The following is a 24674-nucleotide window of genomic DNA, read 5'->3' as shown; positions in this document are numbered from 1 at the left end:
TATGACCCACTAAAAGCTCAGATGATGGTTTTTAGTAATAAAGTATATTTAAATTAAGGTTATAGTAGTTTTTTAGACATCATCATCATCATCATAATAATAACAATAATGTTACTCTTACTAGACAAATATAGTGTAAACATAACTTCTCCGTGCAGTGGGAAACGAAAAACTTCAATAGTCTGACTTACATTATTGTGATAACTTGCTTTATTATGGTGATTTGCATTTGCATCTACAGTATCTCTGATGTATACCTATAGTGAAACTATAAATATCTAAAAAATACATTTCACTTTATGGCCTGAATATTTTTTTATCATTTCTTCATTATCATGGTAGATTTATCAAAATAAAAGTCCAAACATGTTTTATGTAGTTTTTTTCTTTTCTTCTTTTTTTAAAGATTTTACTTATTTATTCATGAGAAACACAGAAAGAGAGAGAGAGAGAGGCACAGAGACACAGGCAGAGCGGAGAGCAACAGGCTCCATGCAAGGAGCCTGATGTGGGACTTGATCCCAAGACCCTTATCTTAGTGGGTATATAGACTTTTGTTTCCTATTTACAGTGTTGTAATTTATGCATATTTATGTTTTTTGTACACTTGTGTGAATATAAGATAAAATTTCAGATTTCTTAGGTTAAAGACTATGCTCTAATAACCTTAGTAGATAATTGCCAAATTATCCTCCTTTTTTTTATCAGCTTAGGCTGTTAGCAGTTTGAGAGTTCCTGGTTTCTGCATCTTTGCCAGTTGGTTGGTCCTAGTCTGATTTATAAAAACAATGTCTTATCATTTTACATTTGCATTTCTTTTATTGACATTGCAAAACTGTTTCATGTATCAGTCATTTTTGTTTTTATATGTGGACAGTGTCTTATTTTAAATTTTCTTTTATTGACATTGATAAGCCGTTTCATATATATTGATCATTTTTGTTTTTTATCTCTGGACAGTCAGCTCAGTTCTTTTGTCTAGGAGTAGGGGGCGGGTATTCTTTAAAGTTTATTTCCAGAGTGCTTGGGTGGCTCAGTCGGTTAAGTGTCCCTCTTCTGATTTCGGCTCAGGTCGTGATCTCAGAGTTGTGAGATCAAGCCCTAGATTGGGCTTCTTGCTCAGTTTGAGATTATCCCCATCTCCCTCTGCCCTACTCCCCACCCCCCAACTTTCTATCCCTCTAAAGAAGTCTTTATTAAAGAGAAAATAAAGTTTATTTCCAAGCATTCTAATTAGGGATGCTAACTTAGCCATGTAAGGCATTAGGTTGAAAATGCATTATCCAAAATCATTGGTCTTGGGGAGCCTTGGGTGGCTCAGCAGTTTAGTTCCTGTCTTTGGCCCAGGGCATGATCCTGGAGTCCCGGGATTGAATCCCACATCGGGCTCCCTGCATGAAGCCTGCTTCTCCCTCTGCTTGTGTCTCTGCCTCTGTGTCTCTCATGAATTAATAAATAAAAATCTTTAAAAAACAAAAAAACCCCAAATCATTTGTCTTTTAACATTGTGCAATTATATGTTTGTTACATGTTTTAGATTTTTATGTAGCGTAGTATCACCTTTCCTCCATGGCTTCTGGGTTTCATGCCCATCTTAAGAATAACTTTACCCACATAATTATTCTTTTCAGTAGTTGCACAGCAGTCTCTTTTATGGGTGTATTTTATTTAAGTCAGCAGTTCTCAAATTTTTGGTTTCATGACCTTTTTATACTCTTAAGTTACTGAGGACAGGACCCCTGGGTGGCTCAGCAGTTGACCTTTGGCCCAGGGTGGTGATCCTGGCTTCCCGGGATCAAGTCCCACATCAGGCTTCCTACATGAAGCCTGCTTCTTCCTCTGCCTATGTCTCTGTCTCTGTCTGTCTCTCTTTCTCTGTGTCTCTCATGAGTAAATAAAATCTTAAAGTTACTGAGGACTCCACAGAGCTTTGGTTATATAGATTTTTATCTATTTCCATTTAGTATGTTAGAAAGTAACCTGAGAAAATGTAAAATTATATATTCATTTAGAAAATCCATTGCATGTTAACAAATAGTTTTATGAAAAAATGTTTAAAAATATGGTGGGAAGAAAGACATTTTTGCATTTTTATAAATCTCAGGTGCCTGGCAATAGAAATTAGTGGTATGTATTTTCATAGCTGCTTCTACATTCAGTCTGTGAAGGAGATAAGTTGTTTCATAGAGTATAAGAATATAGGACCTCATACAAGTACATAGTTGGAAAAGGAAGATTTTTTAATAGCCTTTTAAGATATTATAGGTATTCTCCTTTGATAATAGGTTTTTTGTAGGTCAATTGCAGTGGAGAATCTGAAACCATATCCAAGAACCTTTCCTTCTATGTTACATTAAAATCTACTGGCCTGTCTTGCATTTGGAATGGGTCTTTTTTTATCCATGCATGATTTTGCAACACCAGGGTTCATCTGGAAAACATTGGTTCAGTGAATTATGCAGATCTTTGGTTCAGTGAATTATGCAGATCTTCTGGATATTGGTACTTTTCATTATACAGTATGAAAACAGTAACATTCATTAATACCACTATTAAACTCCTCACAAGTGTACTTAAATTTTAGTAAGTTTGTCGCAGTGGCAAATAGAGGCTTCCCAAAATTTTTCTCCTGAAAGCTCACATTGTAAGCATCAGTCTTTACTTTCTTGATTTTTAAGAAATCACCATGGTTTATCTATCAGTCATGGTTAAAAAGTGGCTAGTTCACTTCACAATTCAATTCCTTAAGCACTGATTGTACTTTGGAATGCAGAAGTGTTTTTGTTGTTGTTTTTGAATTTTTGCAGAATATGAAAAAGGTGTACATAGATTAGAATTTAATGAAACTATTAATTATTGCTTCATCAGTGGCATTCTTAACTGCCACTGACTTTGGTTTTTTTATTTATTTTTTTATAAGATTTATTTATTTATTCATTCAAAGAGAGAGAGGCAGGCAGAGACACAGGCAGAGGGAGAAAGCAGGCCCCATGCAGGGAGCCCGATGCGGGACCCAATCCTGGGTCTCCAGAATCACGCCCTGGGCTGCAGGCGGCGCTAAACTGCTGCGCCACTGGAGCTGCCCTGCCACTGACTTTGTTACTGTGAGAGGTGGTGAAGACAAAGGGGTACAGTGACTGCTAATACAATTTGGTGCCATTGTATGGAACTTGCTAAGAAGACACTAGCAGATTTACCCTACCATTGCAATGTCAACACAGTGAAAAATAAAATAATGTCTTAGAACTATTTTGTTCTTATCAGAGCTTAAAGGGTCTGCAAACCACGTTTTGATAACTTGAATTTAAATGATCCCTTGTTGAAAGCACATAATATGTTTCCACATTTTCCAACATTAAGAACATTTTTATACAAACGTTTTTGCCTAATCAACTAATTATGTTCTTAGGGTAAATTTTTATATGTTCAATGGCTAGATGCAGTAAAAAATAAAAAGATTTATTTTTAATTGAGTTCTAATTGACATACAACAGTTTCAGGTGTACAGCATGACACCTGTGTATATTGTGAAATGATCACTGCAGTAAGTGTATTTATAATATCTGTCACCATGTATAACCAAGGTTTTTTTCCTTGTGATGAGAACTTCTTTAAGATTTACTCTTAGCAAAAAAAAAAAGATTTACTCTTAGCAACTTAATGTATATACGTAATACATTGTCATTAACTGTAGTCACCATATTGTATATCCTTCATGACTTTTATTTTATAACTGGAAGTTTGTACCTTTTGGCCCTCTTTACCCGTTTTCACCCAACCCCTACCTCTGCCAACCAACAATATGTTTTCTGTATTTATGACCTTGGATTTTTTGTTTGTATTCTGTTTTAAGATTCCCCATATTAATAAAATCATGTGGTATTTGTCTTTCTTTTTCTGACTTATTTCAGTTAGCATATGCCCTCAAAGTCCATCCAGTGTCACAAATGACAGATTTCTTCCTTCTTTTTTTTTCTTTTTTTTGTATAGGTGAATAATACCCCATTATGTACATACAACGTTCTCTTTATCCATTTATTCATTCATTTATGGACACTGAGGTTGTTTCTATATCTTGGCTATTATAATGCTGCATGAACATGAGGGTGGTGCATATATCTTTTTGAGTTCTTGTTTTCATTTTCTTCGGATAAATACCCAGAAATGGAATTGCTGGACGATATGGTAGTTTTATTTTTTTGAGGAAAGATTTAATTAATTTTGGAAAACCAGAGTATGGTATTTGACCTTATTCCATGTATGTTTAATAATTTTTTACACCTTTGCTTTTTTCTTTTTTGTCCTTGGTAGCGGCTTGGCAAATTCACATTATCAAGTGGATGTTGAAATGTATCTCATTTTTTTGTCAGATTATCCAGGCATTAATCAGGGAGTTGTTTGAAACCTGTCTTCAGACAACCTTATTCTCAATGAGAAAGTGAAATTTCCCTTTTGAGTTACCTTTGGTATAGTAATTCAGACAAATATAACTGTACTGAAGATATTATCTAGGGATATTTAAGTATAACTTTGATGTGACATGAGTTTATCTTCCAGATATTAGAATAAAACATTTTAACAGGTATATACAGATATGTAGAAACTAGTATACGTTGTTTCAGAACATGTCTGTGATAGCATTCCTCAATGTATCCCTTTATTTTGTTATTTTCCCATTTGTGTGTTTGAGTAAACAGAGAATTGCATTTAATACTGCCCCCCCCCCCCCCATATTTTTAGGAGTCTCATTTTCCACTCTTGGCTAATACTTTTTCATTTCTATGAGAATTCAACTTTCTTGCTCTCCGCTTTCATTTCTGGTTAAATGCTTCCATTTTTCTCATTTAAGTGTTTGGTTATTTCTATCATAGCACTTAGCACACTGTTGTCTCTCTACTACATTTCTGTGAATTACTCTGAAGCATGAACCTCAGTGGGTCTCTGAAGTATAGCATGGTAGAGATTCTGCGAAGTAGGTTGGGCAATAGGTACAAAATACATACTTCTAAATGAAAGAGAAAACTAATCATTACTTGCCACTGTATTAATATCTACCATTTAAAATTATTTTTAAAGTAAATTTTTAATTGTGGTAAATAAAATACTCCATAACATAAAATTTATCATGTTAGCTGTTTTTTAAGTGTATGGTTGGTTCAGTAGTGTTAAGTACGTCAGTACTATTGTGCAACCAGTGTTCAGAATTCTTTTCATCTTACAAAACTAAAACTCTATACTCATTAAGCAGTTGTTCATTTCTTTTCCTTCTAGCCCCTGCCATTTTACTTTATGAATTTGATTACTTTAGGTACCTCATACAAGTAGAATCATACTGTTTGTCTTTTTTTTTTGATTGGCTTATTTAACATAATGTCCCTAAGGTTCATCTTCAGAATTTGCCTTTTAAGTCTTGATACATATCCCACTGTATGTTTAACCCACATTTTGTTTATCTAGTTATCTGTCAATGGACACTTGAGCTGTGTCCTCCCTTTGGCTGTTACGAAGAATGCTGCTACAAATGTGAATATGGAAACTACCATGTTTGACACTGACTTTTTACTTTTAGATGGGCACTCTGGTTTTTTAAAAATGATAAAAGCAAAACTTGGCAAGCAAACCTTCGGCTGATCTCTAAGTTTGATACTGTTGAAGACTTTTGGGCGTAAGTAACCTATTTAGGATGTTTGTTTAATTAATTGTGTAATTTTTCATTGAGTCACATTCACAAAATGAAGGCTAAGGTAAACAATTAATAAATATTCATCTATAGACCTACCTTTTGTTTGTCCATCTCCTTACAACTGTTTGAATTGGTGATTATATCTCATCATTTAGAAAGCTTTAGTCTTGTCATCCTTTAGCCCTGTGTATATTCTGTATTCCTTGTCCTAAGAGATCCTTCTCCTAAGAGCCCTTTGTTGCTTCTAGAACTTTTGACAATTTTTTAGAACCTGTTCCCTTTCTTGATTGCCCAGATACCTTTGCCCCATACTCCAGAGCTTTGTTAGGTTCCCATTTGTGCAGATTCTTTTTAGTGAAACACGGGATTTCCTATGGTAGAGATTCTGCGATTTTTTTTAAAGGCTGAAGTGCTCAAAATTCAGGTTTGTCCAAGTATCTGTGATGGTAATTAATCAATTTCAAGAAGAATAGTTGTAATATCTTTGAGATTTCTTTTCTGATTTAACAAAACATTAAGATTTGGGGGTCAAAACTTTGCTTGACTTTGACATAAAATTATAAAGTCTCTTCAAGAAGTTTTGTAGTATTCTCCAAAAACAATTAACTTAATATTTAATTTATTTGAAAAATAATTTTTATTTCAAAGATAAAACTTGTTAAAACCTTTTTAAGAGGTTTAAGTAATTAGCAGTTATCTAAAAATTCTAGTTTGTACATCTAGTATATTTTTGGATCCTATATATGTTAAATCAGTGATGCATTTCTTATATATTAATCCACTGAATGTATTTTGCCCACACAAAAGAACAGATTGTCAGAAGATTCATATATCTATACTTCTTCCAGGGTAGAGACAATATTCTTTTGTATCTTTCCAGTGATTTGCCCATATAATAGGCATTTAGTATGCATTTAAATCCCCGGGCAGGGGTGGGGGGTGGGGAGTATAGACTAATTAGAGAAAACTCTTAAATTGTGAGCTATACGCTTTAAGAGCAGTCACTTTATATTGAAATCATTGGCTTTTTTTTTTTTAAGTAATGAAACTATATTTAAATCACCAGTAATTCACAGATTTAATTGTCTAAAGAGGGTTTTTGCCCTTCATCAAACATTAAGTGATTTTCTTCTTTAATTGTATTTACTTGAATCTTCTAAACCAAAAAGTCTCCAGTCTCCTAATAGAGGAGGAAGAGCAAGAGTCTTGAACCATTTCCCCACTGAATCAGGTCTATGTTTATCTAGTTTGTTTGGCTTTTCACCAATTTTCGTAATTGAGTTTCTAAGTGGACCTCTAATTAGAACATGGCCCCACACTTTAGTTATGTACAAGCAATGTTACTGCATAGTGGACTTAGACATATGAAGGAATTGTTTAGGTTTCTGTATATACCTAAGCACTTACTCATTTCTCACTTTTTTCCTGGCAGATTTTGTGGTGAACAGCTGTTGAGCCCTTTGGGATTTATCTAGTCTTGTCTGTAGTTTTCTGATTCTATTTAAATATGTCATTACAGATTCTCATTACTATAAACTTAACTAAGAGACCTTAGAGCATCACAACGGAGAAAAGAGACAACATAAACATTGGTCATTTCTACCTTGGATGCCATTGAAGACAGTCCATTAATTTCATAAAGTTGTGCTTATTCTATGGTTACTAACCCAGGCCTCATTTGTTGCCTAGTGGTAGTTGCCAGTGGTAATGTAGTTTGGGAAGAGTGACCATTGAGTAATTAAACAGGTCTCAGTCCTCCTCTACCTTCCCCAAACTGGATTTATATGTTATCCTGTGGGATGTGATCCAAAGGATGCCAGAATCTTTCTTAAAACTCTACTTGAGATATTTCTAGATTGGGTTAAAATAACATCAAGAGAATCTAACTAAGGATAATAGTAGCATTGTCCATGGTCTGCAGATGTAGTAAAGATCATGTTTCTGCATTTAATATTTACTTTCAGGCTAGTGAATATCCAAGTTACATTGATATTTGGGGGAAAGTTTAGAAATACAGATTCCAGGGTTCTAGCCCATATTTAAGGGATTAAAATCACAAGGAGTAGGGCCTGGTGTGGTTTTTTGTTTGTTTGCTGCTTGTTTGTTTTTTTCCAAAGCTTCCCAAATGATTGCTATGCTGACTGACTAGTAGTGACTGCAGTATTTGAGACCCATTGGTCTGTTTAGGATACCTTCAAGGATAATAGTGTTGTCTTCTTTCAATCATGTAACCTTGATAGGAAGTTTGTCTTACTTTCTCTGGATTTTTTTTGTGTGTGTGTCTTTAAAACTGCTCATTAGCCTCATGAATTCTTTCATGTACTTAAAGCCACCTCAGGCTTCCTATTCCCAGTTTCTTATATATACATATGTATGCATTGAGTTAAGAAATATATCAAAATATATTTTTATCAGAATAAAATTATTAAACATATTTTCCTGAAAATCATCAAATGCTGATTCTTGAACTGACCGTTAGGATACCTGTTTGATGCATTAAAGAAATTGACTCAGTAGAAGAACAAGTAAACATGAACTTTTATCTTATCATATTTTCTAAATGTATATGTAGGTACCTAAACTGCATTACATATTCTATGTTTATAATTGTCCTTTTCTTTTACCTAGTCTGTACAACCACATCCAGTTGTCTAGTAATTTAATGCCTGGCTGTGACTACTCACTTTTTAAGGTATGCTTTTACTGGCAGTTTCATATATTTATTACAAGACTGGACTGTTCATTTACTCATTAAGAAATCTTGTCAGAAACTTAGGAATAGTTAATGCTCTGAGGTTTGGAGAATAATTAAATTAGTTTTACTGGGCTTTCACATAAACAAATTTTGCCCTATTGCTATAAATAATTGAAATTGAGAGTCTTACTTTATGGGCACACAGTGTGATTGATTTTTGAAGAGAGCTTTGTTCATCCAGTCCAGTATCTTTTATATATTTGAGTAGGCTGGAGTTTGTCAGAATTTTTAACCTGGGATGTATTGGTCTTTGGGGTATTTATAAATCAGTTTTGTCAAGTGGTAGGAGGTGGGGCATTCAGTAACCCTGAAATTGCATAATTTTTGCATGTATTTTTCTAGATCATAGACATGTATGTAGCTTCTCAAGGGTATCTGCTACTCAGTGTTTAAAAACCTCAAAAGAAACTCAAGGTTTGATAGCTAGTAAGTGTCTATATCAAGACTCTTAATTCTGTAGTCCCATGCCTCTGGATTTAAGGCCTGCCTGCTTTTTTTCCCCCACTACATCAATAGCAGTTTTATGAAGAGAAAAAAACAAGAAGTTGACAGAGTTGTTGCTTGCTCTTTCTAGTGATCTCTTCAATTAAAATAACAATTTTGTCTAATATTGTTACTTACTAACCTTGTAGGATGGTATTGAGCCTATGTGGGAAGATGAGAAAAACAAACGAGGAGGACGATGGCTAATTACATTGAACAAGCAGCAGAGACGTAGTGACCTGGATCGCTTTTGGCTAGAGACAGTAAGCTTTTAAAATTATAAAATAGTTTTGGAATACTAAAAACTTAATTTGGATTACATTTTACATCGGTTACTTCTGAAGAGATGAGGATACCCACCCTATAAAATCTAAGCCAGCAATTAATTTTGTTCTATCATGTGAACATTGTATATTTTACATACTAGTCCAGTGAAACCCATACCGTATTACATATCAGATATAAAGTGATTGGTAGTTGATTCTCACCTTCCACAGTAAGTTTCTCCTGGTCATTTCATTAACTTCAAAATTGCAGAACTTCACATTTGTAAGTTTTTACAACCTTCTTCAGAGTATTACTGTGTATAAATTTTTTAGGTCAGTGAAGCAAACAATGAAAGCATAGCTTGATATTATTTACCTTATGTATTGTACTATAATCTAAAACTTCCAGCTTTTTAAGACATATATTAAATATGAGATAATTGGCATTTTCTATAGTGAGAAGTTAAAAGCTCTAAGCTATTAGGAGTAGGAATAATAGTCTCTTGGATTCGTAGCACTCATCACAGTGTCTCATTTATAGTTAGCACTTAATGAGTTAAGCAGTTACTGAATATTTGCATGAATTTCTTTTTTGAATGAAGAAACTTAATTTTGCTTTTGGAGATTATCAGTAAATAAATACCATTTAGAATTCCACTTTAAAAATTAGTCATTTCAGTTTTGTAAGATGACAAAAGTTCAGGAGATGGATGATTGTTATAGCTATACAATGTTGTCAGTATACTTAATGCCATTGAACCATACCCTTAAAAATGGTTAAGTGATTTAATGTCATATTTTGTCTATCCTCAAATAAAAAACGTTATTTAAACGATTAAAATGGTAAATTTTATATATATTTGCCACAATAAAAAAAAAAACCTGTGTTCATGAAAAACGGCAAGATCATGAGGCAGTTAATTTAACCTTGCACAACTATTCAGTCCTTCCATTATTTGTTTGCTGGCAAGTAGAAGCAGAAGAGCAATTGAATATTAACATAATTTACCTTTCATATGTGCCCTCACATCAATTGCCCCATTTGCTAAAAAAAGTTAAAATCATCTGTTAATGTTTTTGATATTAAACAAAGAAATGAATCTTTAAAAAGTCAGGACAAAGAACAATATACATAAATATAATTTAGACATTGAAAAAGTCAACTTTTGGTTTAAAAACTGTTTTCAGTTTTGTATATATACAAATATAAGAAACATTTGTAGTTTAATAAGCAGTGAATAATTTGTTTCATGTAATTTGGGATTGAATTTTTTTAAAGCTGCTGTGCCTTATTGGAGAATCTTTTGATGACTACAGTGATGATGTATGTGGAGCTGTTGTTAATGTTAGAGCTAAAGGTGATAAGATAGCAATATGGACTACTGAATGTGAAAACAGAGAGGCTGTTACACATATAGGGTAAGTTTTGCTATTTTTATACTTCCTTTAAAATATTAAGATAACTAAAAGCAAAGTACTGTTACAACTTTAAAAACACTTGGATTTGTAGATCATTATTTTCCTTGTATTGTTTTCATGAAAACTTATAATCTTGAACCTGCTCTATTGGTTTTCATTGTCTTGTCCATATTTTTTTTTAATTTCATTTTCCTCGCAATGGAGTATGTAATCAATGACCAAAGTATTCTATATTGGCATGTAGCATTTTATTTATCCTATGAGAATATTAAGTCTTTTTTCTACTTTAAAATCGTAACATTAGTATTACAATACTCATAGGAATAGTAATTCAGGGAGTATTGGCAAATAGTATATATTCTGTATACGTGTGTGTAAAAATTTCAGTGACTGACATTTAAATGATAGTATTTTAGTTCTGTCCATATTTTAAATGTCTGTTCTGTGCACATGTGTGTAAAATTTTCAGGGACATTTAAGTGATAGTATTTTAGTTGTGTCCATATTTTAAAAACCTACATGTGTAAGTTTTTAAATTTGGGGCATGGTGAATAATTGCCTGGAATTTCCCTATCCCCCAAGCATTGATCAGTATTAACTGGGATCCTCTTTTTATTACTTTTAAATTAGTAATATTTGACTTTTAATTTTGTGTTAAAATTAAGTATTGGTCATAGGTCACAAAATATTTGGTTTGCCCTTCGTGATTGTTTTCAAACAATATGAATTCTCCTATGAACATAATTCCTTTCTAGATTAAAAGATAATGGAGATTTTCCAGGTTTTTTCTAAAAGAGAAGTTGAGGGCAGCCTGGATGGCTCAGCAGTTTAGTGCTGCCTTCAGCCCAGGGCCTGATCCTGGAGACCCGGGATTAAGTCCCACATCAGGCTCCCTGCATGGAGCCTGCTTCTCCCTCTGCCTGTGTCTCTGCCTCTCTCTCTCTCTCTCTCTCTCTTTCATGAATAAATAAATAAAATCTAAAAAAAAAAAAAAAAAGTTGATTTGTCATCATATTCTTAACCTTTCAGCATCAAAACTTAATAGTTTTGATTATTAAAAAAACAATTTAAAAAATAAGTATGAAGTTCTTTCCTCTGAAAATATAGTATTTGTGTCAGTATTTAAAATTATTGAAATCTTTGTGAAATATTTGACTTCAGTTTTTTAATGGAGGTTATTTTGTTTTGTTTTGTTTTTGTTTTGTTTTGTTTTTGTTTTTTTTTTGACCCAAGTTACATGGCTGAGTGCTCTGGCTTTCTGGCATTTTTATGATTAAGTGTAATGGAAGGGAATACTTTGTATCCTCATATAAATCTGATAATGGTTATTTTAGTTAGAAAGTTATTTTTAGAAACTTTATTTGTAGGAAGGTAGTAGAATCTTCTGGAAGGTATGAGTATGAATAAAACTATCCTAGTATCATATTGGAGAATTTAGCTCCAATATGTATAAATGTATGTCTTTTATTTTATTTGGGTGCTTATTTTTGAAGGTTTGCTGTCTTTTCTTTAGAATAAGTGTCCAAATCCCTAACTTTACCTGTGATGCTCTCTGTGATCTAGCCTCAGTTTTATTTAACCTTTTTAACTCATAGTCCCTTTCTTTATGAGCTGTAGCCACACAGCCTTATTTAGTTCCCCAGCCTTCAGATGTGCTTCATTCTCTCAGCATTTTACTTTTAACCTCATGACTTTTAAAGGGGAGATTTCTCTAATTTCACAGACAAGATTAGATCATCCTTGTTATACAATATCACAGCCCCTGTACTTACCCACGTTGGCACTCGTCATAGTTTGTTCTTAAAATAGTCACATGTTATTTGAAAATTAGGTTGCAGAGTTAGTATAGAAGGCAGAAATGATGTATGTTTTAAATTACTCTGGAAATATCATAAAGTAATAAGTGTGGTAAATGTGATTTGCAGTAATATATTTATTATGGTTTATATATAAAATATAATTGTAGCATTTTATTTCATTTTATTTTTTAAAAAAGATTTTATTTATTTACTCATGAGAGACACAGAGAGGCAGGGACACAAGCAGAGGGAGAAACAGGCTCCATTCAGGGAGCCCAACGTGGGACTCGATCCCAGGTCTCCAGGATCACGCCCTGGATTGAAGGCCGTGCTAAACCGCTGAGCCACCTGGGCTGCCCTAATTGTAGCATTTTAGATGAAAGAATTAAAGTAGACCTATATAGGCAATAAATTTTGTATAAATGAGTTATGCATGTGATGCAGCTCCACTGTATTTATTATTTGTTTGTGAATAATCAAATACTATAAATACCCAGGGACTGTCCATGCTTTGCTTATTGATTTATTAGTAATTACGTAGTACCTGATAACATAGTGGAGTCTCAAATATTGGTTAAGTGTTTAACCAAGATTGTGAAAATGAGTCAGATTTGCTAAAAGGAAAAAGGTGTGCAATTTCCTATTTCACACTCTGTTTTTTTTTTTTATGTAAAGAACAAGAATACCAAATTTGGTGTATATGAATAAAAATTAATGACTACCTTTTTTCTTTTTCTTCTTCTAGGAGGGTATACAAGGAAAGGTTAGGACTTCCTCCAAAGATAGTGATTGGTTATCAGTCCCATGCAGACACAGCTACAAAGAGCGGCTCCACTACTAAAAATAGGTTTGTTGTTTAAGAAGACACCTTCTGAGTATTCTCATAGGAGACTGCGTCAAGCAATCGAGATTTGGGAGCTGAACCAAAGCCTCTTCAAAAGCAGAGTGGACTGCATTTAAATTTGATTTCCATCTAAATGTTGCTAAGATATAAGAGAAGTCTCATTCACCTTTGTCTTGTACTTCTGTGTTCATATTTTTTTTTTTTTTTTGGCTAGAGTGTCCACTATCCCAATCAAAGAATTAACAGTACACATCATCCCCAGAATCCATAAATGTGTTCCTGGCCCACTCTGTAATAGCTTAGTAGAATTACCATATAAACACATTTTGCCCATCCACAATATTCAAAAAAGAACTTCCATTTCTATACCTTACAGGAAAAAAATTCTGTTTATGTTCCATTGTATGCAGGAGCATATTTTGCTGGTTTGAAAGAGTATGATGCATACAGTTTTCTAGCAATTTTCTTTGTTTCTTTTTACAGCATTGTCTTTGCTGTACTCTTGCTGATGGCTGCTAGATTTTAATTTATTTGTTTCCCTACTTGATAACATTAGTGATTCTGATTTCAGTTTTTCATTTGTTTTGCTTTTGTTTTTTTCCTCATGTAACATTGGTGAAGGATCCAGGAATATGACACAAAGGTGGAATAAACATTAATTTTGTGCATTCTTTGGTAATTTTTTTTGTTTTTTTGTAACTGCAAAGCTTTGGTACAAATTTATGCATTTCATTCAAATCAGTGATCTATGTTTGTGTGATTTCCTAAACATAATTGTGGATTATAAAAAAAAATGTAACATCATAATTACATTCCTAATTAGAATTAGTATGTCTGTTTTTGTATCTTTATGCTGTATTTTAACACTTTGTATTACTTAGGTTATTTTGCTTTGGTTAAAAAAAATGGCTCAAGTAGAAAAGCGGTCCCATTCATATTAAGACAGTGTACAAAACTGTAAATAAAATGTGTACAGTGAATTGTCTTTTAGACAACTAGATTTGTCCTTTTATTTCTCCATCTCTATAGAAGGAATTTGTACTTCTTATTGCCAGGCAGTCTCTATTGTGTCTTCTTGTAGTGTCTTCACCTGAACAGCATAAGTTTGGAGCACTAGTTTGATTATTATGTTTATTACAATTTTTAATAAATTGAATAGGTAGCATCATATATATGGAATTAAATTGATTTGGCTATCTTTGTTATTTATACAAGAAGGCATAGTCCTTCAGTCTTAGGTAAATAATGTACTCTTAATGTGTTAAAATTCAAGAGAATTGTTATCTTGGTGCATTACCATTTGATTGGTAGGAATGGTAGTTATAAAATTTGGTTGCTTAACTGGATGTTGTTTTCTAAGTGTCAATGATAGCATAGGGAAAGAGAACAGGTGGTTGGAGCTTATACATTTTGTTAGTATTGCTGTCTAAATAGAATGGAATAAATAGGTATGAAGACATATTTATATTGGTAAATTGGTGTAGTATGGTTTTATGTAAATTTTAAAACTTGATCTCTTTTTAGGCATTTGAAAGCACATGTGAAAAACTTTGTATATAATAGATAATTGTGTATTTCAGATGCAGTAAAATGAAATATGGCTATTATAGACAAAAGGGTAAGCTCAACTTAGAGAATGAAAATCAATTTAGATAAGAGGAAAATTTGTCTTTAAATGATGATTATGAATTAACTTAAAAACTGTTGTTTGACAAAAATCTTATATAAGTAAATATGAAATTAATAGTATTGATTTCATTGAAGAACTTTAAAACAGTTTAAAGGGTACCATAGGCTACCATCTAAGTATTCTCAATACCACAAACACCTCTTGTTCAGTATTCTAAAAATACTGAATTGTTTGTGTTTATAATCTCAATAGAATATATCTAATATCTGCTGCTTAAGCTTGAGTGATTGGTTAAGGTTATTTATTGTCTGTGTTGATATGTGTACTTGTGAGCACTTCAGGAGCCTGCTTATAAGTGATGGTGGTTGTGGTGTGTTGGCAATGGGTGGGATTGGAGTAGTATATCTATTAGAAATTAATGCTCTTTCCTAATTCTAAGATGCAGTCCATTTTAAGAAGCATCAGCTTTCAGGAGTGGAGGAGGAATAATGAATTAAATGTACACATTATTCTAAATTTTTTAAAAACCTGGTTTATATGCATTTGATTATCCTTATTATTACCATTTCAGAATCATAATCAGTTTTATTTTAAGTCTTTTCCCAGTGGGTGGGGAAGATGATAAATTACTGAGTCACTTTTGGCAGATGCCACATAAGTATTACAATGATTTGCAACTTTTCTTAACTTCATTAGCCTCTTTTCTAAATATGATTAGACTGTATATGATTTTCTAACTTTTTTCTCCCTGTCCAATAGGCGATTATAAATAAATATATTTTCATAATAGAGAATTAAAGTCTTTTAACAGAAGAATTGTAATTAATTATAGGGATGCGACATATTTAACCAATTTAATTGTTAACCCAGTTCTACAGAAGGATTTGAGATATACTATGTAAGAATTAAATAATTACAATACTTATATATTACTTATTATGTGCCAAGGAGTGTTCCAAGCACTTTACATGCACTTTAACCTGCACAAGTATCCTTTGATGTAGGTGCTTTTATCCCCCATTTAATAGATAAAACAGAAGCAATGAGGATGTAAGTCACTTTACAGCTTGAAAGGTGCAAAATGGGTTTGGTTCCAGAGACCCTGTTAATCACATTAGACTCTAAATAGTGTAGAGCCTATCTTACAGGCTATATAGTAAATTACATCAGATTGTAGTCATTTTATAAGCCAGACAGTTTGCTTCCTCTGGTAATGGAACTTAAAATAGCCCCTCTAGCTCACTCTTTTAGCAATCAACTAAATCATTTGGGGGAGTTTTGAGAACATGGAGACAAAGATAACAGGAGTTTACAGATAAAGGAGTTACAAAAATTAAGTGAATATTTTCATACACAACTTTTATGTGTCTATCTTGTCTTCTAAAATAAAGCAAAATTTTCAAGTTGATAGGAGTCAACATTCTTAAATGCTGTAGCTTGCATTTAAAAGGATTTTAATTTTCTAAGGTAGTATGATAATGCAATGTTTTACATTTTAAAATTAAAACAAGTTAATGACAAGTCTCTGTGCTACTTTTGTTTTTTTAAGATTTTATGTATTTGACAGGGAGAGAGCACAACCAGGGGGAGCAGCAAAGAGAGGGAAAGGGAGAGGGAGAAGTAGGCTCCTCACTGAGCAGGGAGTTGGATGATGTGATGATGCGATGTGAGCTGGATCCCTTGACCCTGGGATCATGACCTGAGCTGAAGGTAGATACGCTCAACCGACTGAGCCACTCAGGTGTCCCTCTGTGCTACTTTTTCATTGTTGTGGATTGTCTTCATTTTTTAGTAGGGGGAAAAAAAAACAACTGAATTTTCTCACTCAGAGTCAGACTCTTTAGACAAATGCAAGATTTTAGGTGAGACTGACACTAAACAAAATGCTAAGGCATTGTTATACAGTGTCTCTCTATGGACCAGTGTAGAAATTGAGAATAGTTATATTCTATAGCAGTTTGATGTTGCTATCACATTAAAACATATCATTTTTCTGGTAATTTTGGAAAATACATTTTATAGAAGTGTGTTTTTGACAGAGTACAATATAGGGGTTAGGTCCCTCACATATAATTTGAGAAGCACTACTCCTAGGTGGTTTTCCTCAGGAGCCAAAGCCAGCTCATTTGCCCATCCTTCCCTGAAACAGCTAGGTTTGTTACTGCTCTATGCCTCATTTCCTCACACCTTTTGGATTTGTGTCAAAATTTCGGTCCTAATTTGTAGCATCTTTAAATACTGTGTGGTATCCTGCTTACTATGAATTCTAAAGTAGACATTAGGCAGTTTTCCTAATACTTTGAATAGTTTAGATTTTAATATTGCTGTCACTATTCCATTGTTAGAAGCAAGAAATGAAATTGCAGGCATGTGTCACATGTAGTACTGTGTTGTTGTTTTTTTTTTTAATTCAGAGGAACCTATTTTCACGTTTTAATCTTGTCGCTTTTTCCTTGAATTCATAATTTATAATGCCTCATAGTTTTACACAGGTTCTGTTCCTCCTTTTCCTACCCCCCCCAAAATATGTATTGAGTACTTATATTTATTATATTCTAGGTGATGGGCATACAGCAGAAAATGGAATGACCTGGCTCATGTTGTAAACTTTTAAGATTTTATTTATTTATTCATGAGAGACACACAGAGGGAGAAGCGGGCTCCACACAGGGAACCCGACATGAGACTCGATCCTGGGTTTCTAGGATCAGGCCCCGGACCGAAAGTGGTGCTAAACCACTGAGCCACCAGGGCTTGCCCTCGTGTTGTAAACTTTTAACAGCAGACATGTCTTAAAAATAAATCTCTCCATAAGATTCTACAAACGATTTTTAATTTTTTAAATTTTTATTATTTTTTAAAAGATTTTATTCATGAGAGAGAGAGGCAGAGACACAGGCAGACGGGGAAGCTGGCTCCCTGCAGGAGCCCAATGCAGGACTCATTCCCAAACCTGGGATCATGCCCTGAGCCCAAGGCAGAGGCTCAACCTCTGAGCCACCCAGGTGTTCCTACAAATAGTTTGTTATTGAAATAGAACTCCCTGGGTCTCTCTTACTAGGAGTTAGTAGTCTAGAGGTACATATAAAATGAGGTTGTTTAACATTGAACAGATCACACTATATAATGATTGGATTAGACCCTCACATGCAAATATATAGTTTTTGCAAGGCTTAATTTTTACTTTTTGTTAGTGAATTATGACTTCAGTAGTGTCCACAAGAAATTTGGTGGTTCTTTTTTGGTTATGTGATTGTACTCTTAAAAAGGTACAACTTTATCATTTAACGTACTGAGTATGGTGAAGCATTTTAGATGTGATCATGTCTACATTGGTGTGGTTTATATAGGTAGCAGTCCTCTAGCCACTTTCCCAAAATAATGATAGTGTTTTTTCTTTTAATGTTGGAGCAAACATACTGTATGTTTATTTTTACTACAGAAAGGTAGAAGGTGAAAATTTCCTGTCTTGTTTAATCCTACTCTTCTTTTTCAGGGGACCACTCCCATCTCTTGTAAATGTCTAAATTTTCTGTGCACACACCAGATATATGTGTCTGTAACTTTTCTTTGAACACAAATCATTTTCTGGTGTTTTCTCATTTAGACATTTTTACCTGTCATTGAACACACAGAACATTATTTTTGTTCATTGTCTAGTGATCCATTGTATGAATGTATGCCTTATTGGAGGACGAAGACTGCCTGCCTGTTTTCCCTGTCATTTTTGCCTTTTATGGTCCCCAGTGTAAATTATAGTCTTATCTTTTTATACTGTAGTTTTTTGGTATGTGTAAAGGAAATAGTTTTCTGTTCTTTAGCAGTACTAAGTGGGACTCATTCTCTACCCTTCCCCATCCAGACTGTTCTAATCCACATACATAAATCATCAGTTTTGTAACTGTCCTGCAGTGCTTCTTTGCAAGTTTTGCAATTTTGGGTCCCTTGTGATATTTTTTTTAGTGGTTTTTAATTGCTTTACTATCTTCTAATGAGCCAGCATTGTTATAAATACAAGTTATAGTTTATTTGCTGGATTGTATTTTTTTCCCAAAGACAAGCAATAAGACCTGTTCTATTTTACACCTGTAAACATTGAAAAAGCTCTAATCAAATACATTGATATTGGACCCTGTTTTATTTTTAAGCGGTGTAATGAATTTAACTTCGTAATTTTTGAAATGAGCATTTCCCAAATACATTTATGTATTGTAACCCGTTTCCCTTGACATTTGGTTTTGTTTTTAAGGGTATTTTTTTTCTTTATTTTCAACCACTTGACTCAATTTTGTGTAAATAGTTTCTGTGAAATGCGTATGTATGGATTTTGTTTTGGTATAGGACACTCTATGAAATATGTGAGGCACAAGATTTTGTTCCAAATTGACCCTATTTTGTGTTGTCTCATGTTGAGGCCCTGCATGTATTATATACACATTTGGGGCCTTTTCTGTGTTCTGGCTCTGCCTTCCAGGTAATGACCATGGTTAAATAAATACTGCAGTGTTCTGCACTTCTTCAGGCATAAGGGATTTGTAATTGAGCCAGAATGACATTTACGGGAATCATGAATTTTATTTCACATCTTTTTTCTCTACTTTGGGAAAACTACTAATAATTTACCTCCTCTTCATGCTTTTTATAAAGTGGTGTTCTTTTTTTTTTTTTTTTTTAATTTATTTATTCATGAGAGACACAGAGAGAGGCAGAGACACAGGCAGAAGGAGAAGCAGGCTCCACGCAAGGAGCCTGATGTGGGACTCGATCCTGGGTCTCCAGGATCACACCCTGAGCTGAAGGTGGCACTAAACCGCTGAGCCACCCAGGCTCCCCTAAAGTGTTGTTCTTCATAAAGTTTCTGTATTTAAGTATTCATGTTTTCCATTTCTATTATTCTTTGGTTATCTATTCTATCACTTTATTTGTGACAGTGACTTCCAAATATTTGTCCTTATCCATCACCTACCTCTTGGGCTTCAGATCTGTGTCTCCCTACTTACTGGACTTATGTCAAGGGTTAGCAAAATACCAACTCATAGGCTATATTTCATCTGCATTCCATTTTGTAAATGAAATTTTATTAAAACAGCCTCATCCATTTGTTTACGTATCTGTGGCTGTTTTGTGCTACAGTGGCAGAGTTGGCTAGTTATGACAGAGACTGTGGCCTGCAAAGCTTAAGATACTTATTACCTGACCCTTAACAGAAAAAAGGCTGATCCTTTTTTCATTTCTTTTTTTAAGTCTGATCCTTACTCTAAATGTTTTGTAGCAGTGATGTTACTGTCAAAAGCCAAGTATCTTATCCTCTTCCCCTTTTCACTTAGGTAAATCCCTAACCCCATTCCCACCCGATGGCTTTATTAATACAGTCAAGTAAGTATGATGTGCATTGACATTTATTTCCTTTCATCTTCCACTTATAATATCTCTGAATCCATTGCAGTTTCTCCTAATGGTCCCTTTTTTAGTGTGTGGGTTTTTACGCTAAAAGACATCCCAACTGAACTCCCTCCTTTTTGCCCATGTCCTTGGATGCTTATTTTATCTACAGGTTAAGAACTCCTTTATTGCTCTTTTGAAAACAAAGTAACCAGAGTTTTTGCCAACTGGAAAATATTGGAGCTATGTATTTGTTATCAGAGTGATAGCTGGTGTTTTTAATTATAAAAAAAAAATGATTGCAAAGTGGTTTTTGAATTATCCAAGAAAGCTTGTACTCACTCTGTAGGACTCTAATATATTTACTATATTATCTAAAGCAGCTTATGGTATGCATTTATTCCTTGTTTTATTACAGGAAGTAGAAGAATGAAAGGGGGGGGGGAATTTGAGAAAAGATTAAGCCAGAAATAAGATTAGCATGCAAAATGCATTCATTCCATGAAGTCAATCTAGTGACCAAATAAAAGGGTGAAGCAGATAATTCACAGATGCTAATAACATGCTTGGGCAACTGCCATTTGTGGCCACAGTTTCTGCTGTAAGTAATCTAACAGGCTATGCCAAAGGAAGACAGGATCCAGTAGGCATTCCATAGAAAGATTAAAGGAAAAAACAGCTACCTGCTCCAGTAAACCACACATGCTTTCGAGTCTAACAGCTTGCGCTCAGAGTCCAGTTCTGCCATCTATTAAGTATATAAGTTTAGTCAAATTCATTGAGCTCTCTAAGTCAATTTTCTCGTCTGTGATATGAGTGATACTAACATCAGAGGGCAGTTGACTTATTTGAGGTGACATGTACAAAATATAGTGCAGTTCCTGGTATGTTATGAATGTGAATTGAATATTAGTCATCTTCTATGGGTCTTCATAAAAAACTAGTGTGCTAGAACACCTGTAGTGTACATAATGCAGTGACTGACATTGTATAGTAATTCTTTTATGGGGTTTTTAAAAACGTTTGTCAATGTAAGCTGGTGAAGTGATGCAAATTGTAGTTCTGTAAATGTAATTGGGTAGGAGGCTCAACTACCTTTTGAGATCCAAGTTTATAATCCCACCCAGTACATAGAGTCTCAGGGTGTAATGTAATAGTTCTTAATATAATAGTTTTTGATGGAACAAAGTTCTGCGTTAACCCCCCCAGGGTAGCTATGCATATATTGAATTGTATGTAGTATTGGGGAGTTTTGTTGACTTCCTGAAGCCATGCCATGGATTATTAGCCTGAATGTCGTTGTATCCCCAAATTAAGGACTCCCGATCTAGGGTGATGGTAATGTGCATAAATCTTTAAATCAGTAGTTCTTAAATCTGTTAGGCATAGTACCACATATGTTAAAGGAAATGTATTATTGCACATTCTTATCTTGAAGTGTGAAATTCATAGGTAATACAACAACTTGCTTGCCCACATTTTATTTTTATTCATGACAGACTCAGAGAGAGAGAGAGAGGCAGAGACACAGGCAGAGGGAGAAACAGGCTCCATGCAGGGAGCCCAACATGGGACTTCATCCCGGGTCCCCAGGATCACACCCCGGGCCAAAGGTGGCGCTAAACCACTGGGCCACCGGGACTGCCCTCTTACTCACATTTTAAAGAAAAATTAGGGATCCCTGGGTGGCGCAGCGGTTTGGCGCCTGCCTTTGGCCCAGGGCGCGAAGACCCGGGATCGAATCCCACATCGGGCTCCCGGTGCATGGAGCCTGCTTCTCCCTCTGCCTGTGTCTCTGCCTCTCTCTCTCTGTGACTATCATAAATTTAAAAAAAAAAAAAAATTAACAAATAACCTAACTAGAAAACAATAGCGATAATAATAGAGTAACAAGAGAAGGAAAGTTAGAGGGAAGTAGTTTTTTAGGAAAATTACTTTATCTCAAGTATAACTATATTATGAAGTCTGATAATTGAACTTCTACCTATTATCAGTAGGAATGTGGCAATTCTAAAATGTAAGGTACTAAGTTACACTGAAATGGTGAATGATACTTATTAGTAAAGTTCTGGACTAAAACTATCTTCAATATACATATGGTATTTCTAGAAAATTCAGAGTATGTTAAGGTTGTGCAAAAATTGGTTAGATTATATATACAGTTAGATTCAAATTTTCAATCTAAAGTCTAATACAAACAGATTTTTTTTAAAGTTTATGTGAATGTCTGGCAGGATATTTGAATGTTGTTTGAGATACTAGTCCTTAGGTGTGTAGATCTGTTTTGTGTATGCTTATCTGTAATGCCAGCATTACTCTACCTATAATTGCTACAACCAAAGTATCTTGTGAATTTCCACTGATATGGTAGTGCTCAGTGGTACTGTGCCCATTGACAGCCAGTCCTTTAGATTGTTTTCATTCTGCACATGAGTCAGCTGGCCATTCTGTTCATTATACCTGTATCAGACCTATAATTCTGCATTTCTAAGAAGTTTCTGAGTGATTCAGATGATTATCGTAATCCATGGACCACACTTTTCAGGCCCAATTCTGAGTCTGCACTGTCCAAAAGGGTAGCTCAGATACTGAACATTTTTCTATTATTGTGGAAAGTTCTATTAGGGAACTGCAGTGAATACTGTGTCTCAAGTGATCTTTTAATAGGTCTCAAATGCCAATGAGTTTTACTTTTGGACATTTATCTGAAAAACTAGCTATGTTTGTGATCATATGCCTTAGGAGCAGCGTTTGGAATAAGACTGCTGTTCTCTTTGTTAAAGTTGATAAAGACACATACTTGAATGGAATGTCACCAAATATGCACAGACAGATCTAGATCATACTGAAGGAGTTCTAAGGCATAAAACGGCATTTTTCAAAAATCTCTCTTACTACAACCTACAATAAGAAATACATTTTGTACTGTGGCTCAGTTTATCTGTATATGTATATCCCAAAACAAGAGAATCACTAAGCTGTACTCAACTTTACCATAAGGGACCCATTCTGAGATTTTTCTATGCTAGTCTGTTTTGTTTTTTTGTTTTGTTCTGTTTTTAAAGATTTTATTTATTCATAGAGACACAGCTAGAGAGAGAGAGGCAGAGACACAGGCAGAGGGAGAAGCAGGCACCATGCAGGGAGCCTGATGTGGGACTCGATCCCGGGTCTCCAGGATCACACCCCGGGCTGCAGGCAGCACTAAACAGCTGCGCCACCGGGAATGCCCCCCCCCCTTTTTTTTTAATGCTGGTCTTGATCTTCATTTAGTCACAATCTGCAGTTTGAAAATACACCATAGGAAATATACCAGGTAATAGGAGCCTATTCAAATTATAAAGCAGGGTTGTTGTTTTGTTGAGATTTACTTATCTGAGAAGGGAGAGCCTCAGGTAGACTGCTGAGCACGGAGCCCTACCTGGTGCTCAATCTCATGGCCGTGAAATCATGATGAGTCCAAATCAAGAATCCAGTGCTTACCTGACTGTGCCAGGTAAAATTATAAAGCATTTTATACCATTTGGCCACATTAGCCATGGAAAAGTATTTATAAAGCCTTCATTGTTTGTTTATCTTTGGTTAGTTTAAGTTTTTTACTTCTTAAAGTTTTATATTTATTTAAATAATATCGACACCTAACTTGGAGCTGGAACTCAGCAACTCTGAGGTCAAGATTTGCATGCTCTTCTGACTGAGCCAGCTAGGCACCCTAGTTTAACTTTTTAAAAATTGAAGTAAAATTAGTATATATTAGTTTGAAGTGTATGACATAATTTGATACTTGTATACACTTCAAGGTGATCACCAGGTAAGTCTAGTTACCATCTGTCACCATACAATTGACTTCCTTCACTCATTTTGCTCACCCTCCAATCCTCTTCCTTTCTGATAAATATCAATCTCTTCTCTGTATCTATGAGTTGTTTGTAAGTTTGTATTTTAGATTCCATATATAAGTGAAATATGTTATTTGTCTTTCTCTAGCTTCTTTCATTTAGCATAATTTAGGGTCCATCCATGTCTCAAGTGACAAAATGTCTTTTTTTTTTTTTTTTTTAATGCCTCAGTAGTAGTCCATTGTGTGTGTAAACCACACTTTGATTCACCCATCCATTGATGGACACTTAGGTTGTTTTCATGTCTTGGCTATTTAGATATTGCAATGAACATAATGGGGCTCCTATATCTGTTTGAATTAGTGTTTTTGTTTTCTTTGGATAAATATCCAAAGTAGAATAGCTGGATCATCTGGTAGTTCTATTTTTAATTTATTGAGGAACCTCCATACTGTTTTCCATAGTGGTGGTACCAACTTCTATTCCCACCAACAGTGTACAAGGGACTCCTTTTCTCTACATCCTCACCAACACTTGTTATTTCTTGTCTTTTTGACAGTAGCTATTCTGACTG

The 24674-nt window shown here is 34.4% G+C and overlaps 1 protein-coding gene and 1 long non-coding RNA gene across 8 annotated transcripts in view; one reads left to right on the top strand and one right to left on the bottom strand.

Annotated features, from left to right (window-relative positions):
- Nucleotides 1-5935, bottom strand: part of LOC140623970 (uncharacterized) — a 44850-nt gene extending 38915 nt beyond the window's left edge. The window contains exon 1 of the long non-coding RNA XR_012023536.1: nt 5780-5935. This is a non-coding gene — a long non-coding RNA (uncharacterized lncRNA). The remainder of the gene's footprint in view (nt 1-5779) is intronic.
- Nucleotides 1-14244, top strand: part of EIF4E (eukaryotic translation initiation factor 4E) — a 109069-nt gene extending 94825 nt beyond the window's left edge. For 6 of the 7 annotated variants that reach the window (XM_072810758.1, XM_072810754.1, XM_072810755.1 and 3 more), the window contains 5 exons: nt 5570-5665; nt 8312-8375; nt 9071-9184; nt 10467-10606; nt 13151-14244. In XM_072810758.1, coding sequence (XP_072666859.1) covers nt 5570-5665; nt 8312-8375; nt 9071-9184; nt 10467-10606; nt 13151-13265 — 529 coding nt within the window. In that variant the 3' untranslated portion in view covers nt 13266-14244. The remainder of the gene's footprint in view (nt 1-5569; nt 5666-8311; nt 8376-9070; nt 9185-10466; nt 10607-13150) is intronic. The other variant, XM_072810757.1, reaches the window with a different exon arrangement.
- The last annotated feature ends 10430 nt before the right edge of the window (nt 14245-24674 follow it).

The sequence above is a fragment of the Canis lupus genome, chromosome 33, assembly GCF_048164855.1.
Source record: "Canis lupus baileyi chromosome 33, mCanLup2.hap1, whole genome shotgun sequence".
Classification (NCBI taxonomy): domain Eukaryota; kingdom Metazoa; phylum Chordata; class Mammalia; order Carnivora; family Canidae; genus Canis; species Canis lupus.
This window is presented reverse-complemented; position numbering and strand designations above follow the sequence as displayed.